The following is a 13,917-nucleotide window of genomic DNA, read 5'->3' on the forward strand; positions in this document are numbered from 1 at the left end:
AAAAAAAAAAAAAAAAAAAAAAAAAAAAAGTCACCATCTGAACTTGTCGTGGCACATCTGCTCGGGTGGGCTCCCTCCCTCGGCTTAAAGCGAATCGTCTGAGCGATTTGCAGAGCCGCGTCCCCCGTGTAATTACGCCGCCGCTTTTCACCAAGAGGGATCCGAAACAATGGGGCTGTGAGTAAGACGTCTGGACGTTTTGAGCGCGTGCCAAATGCCTGTCTGGGGTGCGATGGGAAGAGAGCCGCTCCGTCAAGTCAGACACGATGGGAGGGACGTGGATGTCAGCGAGAAAAGAAAAAAAAAACAAAAAAAAACGCAGTCGTTTGGATCACCCTTCGTGTTGTAAAACTCATTAGACTGGCGAAGAATTTTAACACAGTCGTAGACAATAAAACCAAGCAGAGTCCCGATGATAAAAGTGAGCTTGACCATAAAACAGGCAGCAGATTTTTAGAACTAGATGCACCGTTTCCATTACATTAAAAGTTGTTGTTTTTTCTGGTCACAGTAAAAGGAAAATCAGGCTATGAATATGATTTAAAAACGCAAGGAGTATAAATCCTATGCAATTAGTATTCAGAAGTTGGCACCACAACTTGACATTTCTCTCGGAGTGGCACTTTTAGATCCATAATTCTCTACTGTATGGTTAATTATGACAGTCTCTCTGTAGGGCTGCAGCATGAAAACAGGCTGGAAAAAATAAACAGTACAGTACATTGCAGAAGTTTTCACACCCCTTCTCAGCCCCCAACTGTATTTATCAAGACTTTAAAGGGGCAGTATTCTGTGCTTTCCAGCAACAAAGTGTCATTTTGTAGCATAATCAAGTAACCACGTTTCCTGCAGTTGTTGTAAGATGTTCTGTATATGAAATATGATTTAAAATAAATTTTAATTCCTGATTCGACACCTTGAAATTGGGCTTCTGTTTCTTTAAGAAGCTCCTGTTCTTTCTGAAACTCTGTTGTCAGGAAGTCATAACAACATGGCTCCTTTAACAGTTTTCACCAGTGTTTCAACGAGACGTAGCTCCTATAATGAGCTCAGCTGATGTGCAGCTCCACCAGGTGTTTGCTAATTGCTGCTGGCTAGTCTGAAGGAGCTGATTGGGGCTCTATATGGCTGAAAATCAGAAGTTTGGAAACGGACGATTTTCCGAGGAGGAACTGCGATTTGAAGGCGGCCCTAAGTCCACCCAGGTGTTTCCCACAGCTGAATGGTTGCCATGAAGATTGAATGATTTCTCAAACATGCTTGGAAAAATGAAAGCAACACTCCAGGTCTGTTTTTGATGAGGGAATAACATTACAACATAAAAAAAGTTTATTTTTACATGATACTGCCCCTTTAAGAGATTTCAACAAAAAGATAAGAGTGGATTCACAGTGTTAGTATGCTGCTATAAACAATAACATGGAGCATTATTTAACACTTTCCCCCCGTATCCCTTACATGGCTTGTGGAAAACAGCTAATAAGACTGAAAGTTTTTGCTTCAACAGCAGTTTTCTCCTTGGCACTTTTTTATAAAAGACTAGATTTGTAGAGCAAAGCTCCAATAGCGTTCCTGCATAACAGATTCCCTAATGTTGGCTCTGGATCTCTGCAGCTCCTCCAGAGATCTCTTATTCCTGCCCTCTTTCTCCAGCCTGTTGGTTTAGGTGGACAGCCATGTCTCTGTAGTTTTGCAGAAACATGGATGTCAGTCGACTGAACCCGTTGAAAAAAGACAGAAAGAAGGATAGACAAAGACAGAAAGAAAGTTTCTGCAAGAAAAACAGAAAGAAAGAAGGACGGGCAGAAATATAAAAGAAAAAAAGAAAGAAACAGAAATAAAGTCAAAGTAAGAAAGGAAGAAAGACAAGCAGAAACGGTAAGAAAGAAAACAGGCAGAAAGAGAGAAGCAGAAAGACAGGCACAGATATAGACGAAAAAAGAAAGAAAGAAAAGTCAGAAAGAAACAGGCAGGCAGAAAGACAGAAAGAAAGAAAAAACGAAAATAAGAAACACAACACTTTTTCAACACTGGAGGAGAAAATAAGAAAAATCCAAACATGTTATTTTTATTTTTAGCTTTTTCAGACTGCATAGCTGGTTCCACTGTTTTATTTAGTGGCATCAGAGTAAAAGGGGTTGAATACAAGCTCACAACACAGCTTTCAAAGTTTTACTTCTAAAGATGCTGGCCACCATGAAGCAGCATTGATAACTGTGTTGCTCCATCACATAAAACCAGCTTGTAGTTGTAATGTGGTAAAACATCAGAAGGACATGGAAGCTTCTGCAAGGCACTAAAAATGGATTTAGTTTCACTTCAGCACAACAACGCAAACAATTCCACATTTAGATTGCTGAATTGTGCTCTCACATCATTTTTATGGTTCGCACAACAAATGGAGTATGTAAATTAAACTAATTAAACGAAGAAATAAATGCTTTAGTTGACAAGACGTATTGATTTGGCTTAAAAATATCACTGCGAATTAACAGCTCACAGTTTAGCTCTTCAGCAAGCGGCTCAGATGGTCACAGGAAGCGGGCTGGATGAGTGGGCGTGCATAATTTTCCATTACATCGGGCACTTAAGTGTTTGTTAACACAGTCTCTGGAGGACTCTTTATTAACCTAATGTGATAAAGTGGACACTCCCAGGAGCGTGGCTGAAACACTTTAAGCTAATGAACGCCAGCCTGCGAAGAAATTATCTGGAGGGGGCAACCGTTGCCGACTGACAAACGGTTGCTATTTTGTTTGAACTTATTTAACGTCCTGAGTTTTTCTGTTTTTTTTCTGTTGTTTTTTTTTTTGTACAAATCCGTTTTTACACAAATCCAGTGCAGGAAGATTGAGTGCGAGAGAAAAGAAGCCAGACTGTGTCTACTATCTTTGGCACGCCGGCCACATCCTGCAACATAGCTGAAGGGTCAGAGTTCACGGGCCAGTTTGCTGGCTGCGGCTCACCACAGGCCTGGAAACACAAAAACACACTCAGAATCTCTGGACCCTTGCATAACACACACACAGGGGAAGAATAAAATAAAATATTTTATTCCTAATACACCTTCCTAATTTTATTTTATTTTTTTAATTCTTTGCCAAAATTAATTTATTTGCCTGAAACATCTCTTGGAAAGAAAAGGGTGGTGGTCTCCCCCCTTTTTCAAAATCACTTTTCGCAAAAAAAAAACAATAATAAAAGGACGTAAGCCATTACTTTAGAATTTAGATGGTACTATCCGAAAATAAAAAAAGAAAAGAAAAAGAAAAAAAATGTCTCAACAAGTTTAACATTTTCCGGAAATAAAATGTAATATTTGTGGGGCTTAAAAAAGGAAAAAAGAAAAAAATGTGACAGCACCTGGGAATCCCTCAGCCAGCCGCAGGAGTGAACACCGGCAGCCGGTGAAACACTGATGGGAGACGCATCACGGCTTCACGTGAACTCCAGCCGGCTGCATCGTCAGACCCGTGGGACGAGTTAAAACGCGGCGAGCCGATCCCTCCTCTCCAGTCTGAACGTCCCACGGCACACACGTGACATTCCCCCTCCCTCCCCCTGTCGGACGCGACACGAGCTGCTCTTTTAACAGCTTCGCAAAAAAAGCGAGAGCAAGAGAGAGAAGAGGGAGCGAAAAAGAGAGAGAGTCTCGTAGCCACGGCAACCAAACAAACTGAGACACGTGCTGCCTCCCGTTGTTGGCCACGATTGACGGTTTGGATAAATCGGGGCGAATGCTGGAAACTTTCACTCTCACACGCTTTTTTTTTTCCATTTTATTTTTTTTCCAGGTTGCTTTTTTTCTTTTCTTTCTTTTTTTTTTATCTGACGGGGCAGACCGTCTTTTTGGGAGGGGAGAAAATGCGGAGCGCCGTACAACAAGACATGCACGTGTTTCAGTCAATGGAGGAAAGCGGTGTTTGTAGGCATCCCGCCCGTCTCCGCTTCGATAAGTGCTGCTCCGGGGGACAGTTTTGGACTCAGTCGTGATGTCATCGTAAAAAGGATCCGCACACACCTTAGGAGCCAGATGTCAGAACTCCGTTCGTCTGTTGTCAATTAGGTCCCGTTAGCGTCTTAGCCCCAGACACATTAAGGTTAAATAAAGACAGACGTGCGAAGTGTGAGGCATGAACCGACAGAAAAGGGGAAGTCAGAGGGGATTTTATCTCTGAAAACAGATGTCAGAAGTGTCATAAATAAAAAAAAAGAAAAATAAATCCACTGGGACTCACAGATCGTAGTGTTGGTTCCACTTGGGGTCAAGCGTATTCCTCACAGTGTCTGTGGAGTGGCACTGGCCTGAACCGTCCACGACAACCTTGGCAAACGGATCAGGGAGACCTGGGGGGGAGGGGGGGGACACCGGAGAACGTCAACAAAAGTTTCAATATTTGAAAAAAAACAAAAAAGCTTTTCTTAAGGTGTAGAAATCATCTAAATAGTTCAGCTGATTTTACTTACTCTGGAATGAAAAAATAGTCATTTTATTGTTATTGCACAAAGACACAAAATGTCTTTGCTAGTCTACAGGAGGACACAGGAGGAAAAAAAATAAGAGTGTGACTATAAACACATATGGATAAATAAAAGTATTAAGAAGATAAAAAAGTATTTATATTAAGGGTGAAACAATTGAAGTTTTCTGGCTGACCTGCCAATTCTGATTTTAGCCAATGCCGATTTTTGGGGGGATTTGAAAAGTTGCTAATTTGTCAACAGTTGGTTGACTATTGCTAACCCTGCATGTGCAAACCGGACCTGATGTCAGGTCCATCAGTCAGCTCGCTCTCATGTCAGAGCACAAGTCGACAGCGGTTGACTTTCAGACTTTACAGAGGTGGATCGCAAGTTCGGTTTATCATGCAACTATGTGCCACTGGCGATCACCCAAAATTAAGAAAATCTGGGCCAATCGATTAGCTGGCTGATTTATCGGCGCACTCCAAATTTATATGCTCTGAACATTTCAGATTTTCTCTTGTTTCAACTACAAAAATCGACATGTTTTGTATCAAGCGAGTTTATGTGACAGACCATCAAAAAAAGTTGTGCAAAAATAAATTATGCTTTTTGTTTTACGCATTTAATCTGTAGTTTATGTTTAGATTCTACTCCCCTGCCTCAATGCTTTTGGCTCTCACTACAATTACAGCTGCAAGTGTTTTGTGGCCTGACTCCAGCAGCTCTGCATATCTAGACTCATTGCCATTCTTTTGTGGTTAACCATTCGCAAGATAATCTCTTGAACCTGTGGTCTGTGCTCTTTTCCATCTACTTTACAGCTACGGACATCTTTGTGTTGGTATTTCACTCAAAATGGTAATAAAAGACACTCTACTTTGGCTACAGTCTGAGAAAACGTTAGAAAGTTCTTTGAAAGACGAAGTTTGATGCATTTCATCAGCACCGGTTTATAGTTAGTCTAAAGAACCAACAATTGAAACTAAGGCTGGGACTTTAGTCCGTTAATTTTGATGTCTAACTCAATTAATCACATTTTTATTTTTTTTAAAATTCAAAAACACAGATTTCGAACCTTTGTGTTGCGTTTCTGGTACGGCCGTAAATCTGACACACAAGCAGCAAGCAACTTCCGCATATGTGTATTTATTCAATAATTTGGCAGCAAAAAGGTTTTTTGAATTGACATTTTTGCTTATTTTGTCAATATACAGTCTTCAATTAAAATATGATTAATCAATTACAGACCTTGCAATTAACTGAGTCCCATCATTAGTTGAAAATTTTAAGACGAACATAATGCATCAGTCTTAAAAGAAACTGATGTGCATTACATTGTCTACAGCTGTAACAAAAGAAACAAGAAACAGATACTAAGAATTTTCAGTTTTTAACATATGTGTGTAGTGAAAACCCGAGTCATCCAGTGCTACGTGAGGCTGTAAGATCACAGACTAATGTAAACATCAGGGTTGATGCTAAGATCTCGATTTATTGAGCCGAGTAAACACGACGCTAAACGAGACATTCTGAACAGAAATTGTTTTCTGCCGCATTTTCATCCAAGCGAACAGAGAACTGTAGCCAGCTTTGCAGCACATGAGCAATACAGATAACATAAAAATCCACTTATATATGCGTGCAACACGCTGCAAAGTGCAAAAAAACAGAGCAGAAGACTTAATTTTGTGACTTGTGTAAAGCCGAATTCAACTCAACTCTAGGTTGTGGGTGCAACTCCCCTGACAGCTTTCAGGGTGAATGAATTCTCTGCTCCTGAACATGGGAGGGGCAAAAACCACCCAACAGAGTGGAGGAACTTTATATGCTCTTTCACCATGACAGCCTGCTCCAAACACAAAAAAACTCTGCCAACACCCAACAAGAAGGTATCAGGAAGTTTGGTCTGCAAGAGTGCAAGCTGTCCACGGCGACTCGGCACAGTATTTGACCCCTTTCTTGTGCCAACCGCATGAAAAAAAAAAAAAAACATTTTCTGGAGCAGAAGCTCATAAAACTTTACTTAATTCCACTTTGAGAGTAAAAAACTGTTTAGGTGTCACGGTTATTGGTGTCCCTGCTGATAACACTTTGTAAAAAAAAGACGGGAAAGAAAAAACCTGCATAGAGTATCTGCAGGTTTAGTCAAGTCTAATAAGACTTTTTAAGACCTTTTTTTAATGCCACCTTGAATGAGATTTAGATTTAAAAAAACAAACAAATAACATAAGGGATGGTTGGGAGAATTTGCTGCATTAGAATCAAGCACAGCAAGTTGTTGATCACATGACTTGTGTAATGCGATAAAAGTGTTTCCGTTGTAGTTTTGCACAATTATTTAGTCAAAGGAAACACAAAGTTCGTCTACATTTATTTCCTATGAAATGTTAGAGGCACCAATAATTGTGCTACTGGTGACTTTGCTAAGAACAATACGTTTATTTTTTTAATGAAGTTAAAGTTTACCCATTCTGGAGCAAACAGGAACAGACAAACTTTGGATATCAGTGTATCTGAATCTCAGAGATGATGCATTTTGAGAGCAACAGGACAGATTTAAAGCCTGCAGTTTTCTTTAATTTTAGTTTGTTTTTTTCTTGAAACTGAGGGTTTTCAAGGCAATCTGCATTTTGAAGAAGTCGTGCCTCGAGAGTTACCGCCATAAAAAGATAAGTTTATTTTCAAGATTTAGCAGGATATCAGTGTAAGAACACCTGTTTATGCGACATCAGAATTAAGATGATGTAATTTAAAGAGACAAAACCCTGTAGGACACAGGCGATGCACACAGTGGAAAAATATGTAGACCCTGGAGAGCCGTCATTGTCTTCGCCAGAGTTTAAATTCAGCGTCTCATTCCTAGGACGGAGACGACTTCACAGTGTTCATGTCGAATCTCCACAAGTCTAAAAAGGCAACACCTCAAAGAGATGAATGAAACAGAAATCTAAGCAGAGAAGTTTAAACAAAGCAGTTGCAAAAGTTGGCTACTTACGGAAGAAGTCTTTCTTTGCCAGGTTTTTGGCACACAGGACTAGAAGAGAAAGAAAAAAAATCAAAATCATTAGGTTCCAGTATGAAAGCATTGGCATTGCTTTCATTGGTATTGATATGAAACTGTGTAATTAAAGGAGGTTATTTTTGCTCCAACTAAATTATTTTTTCACAAAAATAAAATCTAACAAAAAATCTACATTCTCCAGTTCTCCATCACAACCAGTTAGCCTGCAGCAAAGAGTTTGATTCTGCCTCTCTACTGTAAGTAATGTAGAAGCGGTTGCCGAGGTGACGGAGCAGAGCTGCTAACATCCCCCACCGGTGAAAAATATGGATTGATGAGGAAGCTCACCGGCCACCTGGGTGTCTGGGGCTCAGAGTTACAGCCAGTGAGTCAGAAACACTGGAAACGTTTTGTTTTTTTCCCCCCTCAAGTCCCACTGAGAAACTTAAGTGGTTTGGCTTATCAACGCGTCTGAATTTCCTGGTTCTAAAGAGATGATGCACTCTGAAAGCGTCACCACAGACTTATGAAAGGAGTAAGTGGTTTTCTTTAATCATATTCTTTTGAAACTGGGAAGGCTCCAAAGCGCCTAAGATTGAAACAAACCATGGTAAAAAAAAACAAAGAAAAAACAAGATGAGCCGCTACAAAAGCAAGGTTTCCCTCAGAAAACGTGCTAAGCCTGGTGGTTGGGCGCCAGGGCAGTCATTCTTCCAGCAGCCCGTTGCGTTTTTGAGTTAAAAGCTGACAGGAAATTTGAAAATATCAATCAATAATTATGTGTTATTGAAAGATTGGAAAATTAATATCTGAACACCAACGATGCAAACATTTTAAAAAGACTTAAAATAAACAAGCAATGCTTAGCCTGGTAGGGGCACAAGTAAAGCCTGGTGGCCCGCCAGGCTTATAAAACACTGGGGGAAACCCTGAAAAAGATTTTCCCCGATTGTACCATCTGTGCGGCAACTCTTGAACCTGCAGCTGGGATGATTCACCGGCACGAATCGCTGCTGTTTCACCTTTTTTCACCCGTAAGGTCTACATGATACCTGACACATGTTGCTGCTTTTAGGCTGTATGAACTGGTTCTCACAGTCCAGCTGTTGTTGGCAGTAATAACGTTGGATTATTTATCGTCTGTACCTCTGAAACTTTGCTCGCCGTCACTTGATAACAGATTAGCAAGCAATCACTCCTGCTTATCTTTTGGTGAAGAAAATGAATAAATACCAGGTGTTTATAGTGATGAATCATGTACACCTCCTTTAAACCAAATTAATGGAGCAAAACTACATTTTTTTCACTAATAAAAACCTGAAAAATGCACCTTTACACCAACAAACAAAATTTGTGTGACCAACTAGGGGTGAGCGATGTGAACAGAAAGTTTAATAATGATGTTTTGGGGTACTATTGTGATTATGATAAAAGTGACGATAAGAGCTATTTATTATTTTTTTAGGTAACTGCATGGCTCAAACTGCATGACACAGCAATTATTGAACCACAAACACAAATACTGCTCTTCAAAAACAAACTCATTTATTATATGATTTGTATCACTAAACCACACACAGTAACTGCATTTAAGCATATTTTCAAATGTATTGATGTTTATTTATACTCATTGAACAAAATGGAGAAAATAGCAAAATGAATCATTCCTACAATAAAGTTTCACAGAGAGTTTTTGGGGGCTTTTTAACATTATTAATTGGAATTTATCGAGACAACGATAAATCAAAATTATCATAAGAAATATATCACGATAAATGATAAACAATATGATAAATGCTCAACCCCATGACCAACTGCCTTTTCTCTAAGGTAGCGGCATTACGCTGTTCTTCCCCAAGTAGAACGTAAACGTCGTCAACTGGACGAGCCAACCCACAATGAACACCTTCCTATTGGAGACAAACCCAAGGTAGTACATCTACCTTGAGTTGATTGAAATATTTTGGACCAGGGAAATATTTTGGACCAGGGAGACATCTAGGAGTTGCAGAACAATGGTCTTTGAGGACTGGGATTGCGCAGAGTGACACTTGACAATGGAGACAGGGTTTTAGCTGGTAAATTGAGTCTTCCTGTGTGAACATTTTATCTCGGCATCAATCCAGCTGTTCTGTGAAGGCCTCAAAACCTTGTTAGAGAAGCTTCATCAACAAACAGCATCAGAAAGATCAAGGAACACAACAGACGGGTCAGGGAGACGTTTCAAGCAAGACTCCACTGTTTTACCAACATAAATGCTCAAAAGACATTCCCAAAGTAGCAAGTTTAAGCTTAAGATACTCAGTCATGAGTCCCTGCCTTTTCCTCTGGCCCTGCACTCCATGCCACACATACCCAGACACTAACACCATGTCAAATGTCACTCTGAATCACTTTAACTTGGACCTGAAACAGTGCTGGCTCTCATACTTCTTAAAGGACCGTGTCCACAAACATCACCAACTTCACTCATGTCAATATTTACACATAAGCGGTGTAAAAATCCCACTAAAGCGCAACTCCCGAGCGAGATTAAAGAAACGGAGGCAGACGGATAAACAGTCGACTAAGCGGGCTGCCCGGCCATGTTGGGGGTAAGGGTGGCGGGGAGGCGGCGGCGGCGTTGCAGAACATGCTCGTCAGATGAGGAAGAATCTTTCCACAAACATCCCTGGGAATGTGTTACGTTCCAGTGAAACCCACCTCATTTCTCAAACATCTGGTATGCATCACTTTCTGTCGCATTCCTCGCGAACACGCAGGCGAGCACTTGCCCGCAGCGTGCGGGCAAGTGCTCGGCGGTGCAGAGACACCTTGCTCTTCTCTCCAACTCCACTGATTTCATTCATTGTCGACACAGATAAGGGAATGAGCTAAAGCCTTGCGTTTGTCTGAGATGATTGGTGGTGTGGAAATCAGTAGAAGGTTGTAGATTTAGTCACAAATCACTGACGAGATAAAGATTACAAAAAATTCTAGATAATTCAGGTGTAGATTTTGGTTGAATTTTAGCAAAAATTAGCTTGACAAATCCCAACTCCTGTGCAGAAATGGACCCCTAATGGCAAGACCACAATACACTTAAAAAAAAAAGACAATTAAACACGGAAGAAGAAGCAAAGAGCAGCCACCTCAGTCTAAATCAAACTAAAGTGGAGGGAAAAAATGTAGACCCTCCTGTGAATGCATTAGCAGCCCTAAGCTAGCCACACAGCAGGAAGGCAACACTACAATTATACCTAAATAAACTCCTTATGAAAACATACAAGGGGCAGAGTTACAGAGCTAAAAACCAGTAAAAAACTCAAGAGTGTTGACATCAGCAGAAAGGAAGCCCCTAAAGAGCCGTTAAAAGAATTATGAATATTTAGCATTGGAGTAATTACAAAGAAATACTTTCAGAAGTAAGATTTTTTTTACACAATTAGCTTAAAGTTAACAGCTAGGTGATACCTGCAGTGGCCAGGTTTTAGTTGAAAAATGATTCCTGTTAATCTAACTAGCTAAATGGCACAGACTTACAATTACAGTCATTAGCACACTGGATTACTATCACAGAGGGGAATATAATTGTTACAGTACAATATTAATTAAACAAACTTTAATCAAAATCACTGCATAATTATGTGTGCAGCGACTGTAGTTTTCGAACTAATCACAGATCTTTAAAAAGCCCAACTTGCCGATTGCAATAAAGGCCAATATTGATTTTTTTTTTAGTCTGAAAAGTCTCTAAATACAGCAACAAATTCTTAACAGTGGCCAACCAGACCTTCAACACAGATGTCAAACTTTATTCAACTGAAAGCTTAAAGAACATGCAAGTAAATTAGCACTTTAGAATTTATCCAGAAAAATTTATTTTAGGGAGGAAGTGCGCTAAATGTTTTCAAAGTTGGCTAACGCACCAAATGATAAACTAGCTCCGCTATTAGCGCATTAGCAGACGTGTGCGCATCACTGCTAGTTGTGATCATAATATTGACTAGTGATTAAGCAATATTTCCTCGCTATTCTTTTGTGCCCTCATTGCAGTGACAACATTTTTCTGCAAGAGTTTTCTTATCTTAGTCCCCAAAATTGATACCAAGGTGTTATGTTATTGTTGGCAAGTACTGTATGAACGCACAGCACCTGAAATAATATATCTTGCCAAGTATTGTATCTGAACAGTCCTTGGCAATGACAAATGTGATTCGATATGCTGTGCAGCTCTATCGCATAACCTCTTCCCTCCAGAAATTGCAGCCCCTGGATTACAAAACAAGAAAAATATGATTACTGTACAAAACAATAAGGTCACTTTATGCCTTTACACTCAAGACGGGTAACTTTCTTCCCTGCTACCACCTAAAGAAAAAAAAGGCAGACGCCAATTCAAAATGCCCTGTGCACCCCAGACCCCCGCACTCCTCCCTCTAAAATCCTCTGTTGTCATAGTGACGGCAAGTATTGAGGCAAAGCTGAGAGAAGGGTATCTCTGTGCTGCCCGCGTTTCTCATTCCGCTCGCAGCGTGGACGGATGGGGATGAGGGCAGATGGGGAGGGAGTCATGGCGGGGCGCAGACAACAGGAAGACCACTGAGTGGCAAAGATATTTGAAGTCACAATGAAACCAAAAGTGAAAAAATGTTGTTGTTTTCGTTGGCTTAAAGACATTCATCATGATGGCAGGAATGAAAAAAAGTTAGCAAAAACAAAACAATGCTTTTGGTTCCAATTGCATATTGTCAAACGTGAAAGCAACTTGGTCAGCTGCAAAGCAGAAATACAACTATAAGTAGCTAAAAAGGGGGGATTTGCTACTCTCTCCCTTACTAAATCACATAATGGCTTTTCACACTGGAGTCCAAACAGAACCACTTCCCAGAGGACAGCTGGGAAAGCAGAACCGAGCGAACCCAACAGCCGACGATCAGCCCCGCGTTGACGCAGTTCCTTCCCTCGCCGTCTTTAATCAAAAACTATTTCTGATTGGCGACAGCAGCAACAGTGCGACCGGAGTTAACGTCCCCACCTGTGGGGAGAGGATGGGCAGAGAGTTTCTCCCAGGCCGACGCACAAAGAGTCTCACTGTGCGGACGAATCAATGAAGGCTGCCAGGCGCAGGCCAAACACCTGGGGAGAGAACCGTCACGTGACATCTAAGGGAGACAGGCAGAGAGAGAGGGAGAGAGAGAGAGAGGAGAGAGCGTCGCCATGGCAGCAATCAAGTCAAGATGAAAGTAAGAAAGTTCTTTCATTTCCTGTGATCCGAACAAATACTGCTACTTTTGCAGTCACTTTGACACCCGCTAAGACAAAAAAAAAAAAAAAGAAGGAATCATGGGAAAGGAACTGAGCACTGTGGGGAAGTAGGGACTCCTTTTATTCTGCTGCGCTGTGGTTAACCATTACGCCGGAGCCTACGAGGAGGAGGAAGTGGGGTTGTGGGAACTAACACGACTGGCTGCTAATAACCCTCCATTCCCGTCCATGTCTGAGTCTAAACTACATGGAAGCGCGGCTTAACAAGAGGAAGGAGCCCCTTCAGAGAACCAGCCACTCGTCTCCTAGCGTAAAACTGTAACTCTGTGTGAACCTAAACAAATCTATTCAGGCCTCTAGCTCAGGTTGACCGTGTGCTGAACCTCCCTTTCCTGTCCACCTGGTTCCTGCAGTCGTACGCACTGACCCAGCACCACCAGACAGTCTGAGGCATCTTTAGGGAACATACTCCCACCGGCTACTCCCCCTCGCTCCCCAACCTTTCGTCTGCCTGTTTGTCTGAACGTCTCGACTCCCATCTCACGCGCAACATTGTTACTCCATAAACAAAAGGGGCTTCCTTTTCCCCTCTCCACTCCTTCCCCGGCGTTTTCTTGGACACGACGCCTGAAAGGAGAGTGAAGGTGACAGCGCGGACTTCCAAGTTGTTGCAGACAAGCGTACCAGTCGAGCTGCTCTTCATCTCGTGTCATCTGGTGTCTGAAGCGTCTCCTGATCCGTTTCCAGTGTTTAGTCTTGCACATGGTCTCTGTAGATCATTATCACCGGGCCCGCAGCAGATGGGGGCTAATATTAGCAGAGCGCTGGAGCTGGAGCTTCCACGCATGACGAGCTCGCAGACATGAAGCTATTCATCCTAATACACACAGGGAACATGGTGAAGATTACTGGCTAGGCCTAGCTCTTCCACTACTTTCAGAGGGGCTCCGATTGCAGTTTACTGGCCAATCACTGATCTTTAAAAAGCCTGACCTGAGGATTGTGATTGATTTTTTTGTTTGAAAAGTCACTAAATATAGTAATAAAGTTGCTAAGTTGGGCTACAGTGGGATAACTGTTGCTAAAGAGGACAGTGGCTCATTTTCAGACTAGAGGTAGATAAGATTTGAGGTAGGTAAGACAAGATCACTTGTCTTTCAAAATTGAGAAAATTTGGCCGATCAACTTATTGGTGCACCCAA

General features: G+C 41.4%; 1 protein-coding gene across 1 annotated transcript in view; it reads right to left on the bottom strand.

Annotated features, from left to right (window-relative positions):
• The window catches only part of smurf2 (SMAD specific E3 ubiquitin protein ligase 2), a 70,654-nt gene that overhangs the window by 40,620 nt on the left and 16,117 nt on the right, over positions 1 to 13,917 (bottom strand). The window contains exons 2-3 of the mRNA XM_007560295.2: positions 7,463 to 7,501; positions 4,239 to 4,347 (exon numbers count right to left, since the gene is read on the bottom strand). Coding sequence (XP_007560357.1) covers positions 4,239 to 4,347; positions 7,463 to 7,501 — 148 coding nt within the window. The remainder of the gene's footprint in view (positions 1 to 4,238; positions 4,348 to 7,462; positions 7,502 to 13,917) is intronic.

Source organism: Poecilia formosa, unplaced genomic scaffold (genome assembly GCF_000485575.1).
Source record: "Poecilia formosa unplaced genomic scaffold, Poecilia_formosa-5.1.2 Scaffold114, whole genome shotgun sequence".
Lineage (NCBI taxonomy): Eukaryota > Metazoa > Chordata > Actinopteri > Cyprinodontiformes > Poeciliidae > Poecilia > Poecilia formosa.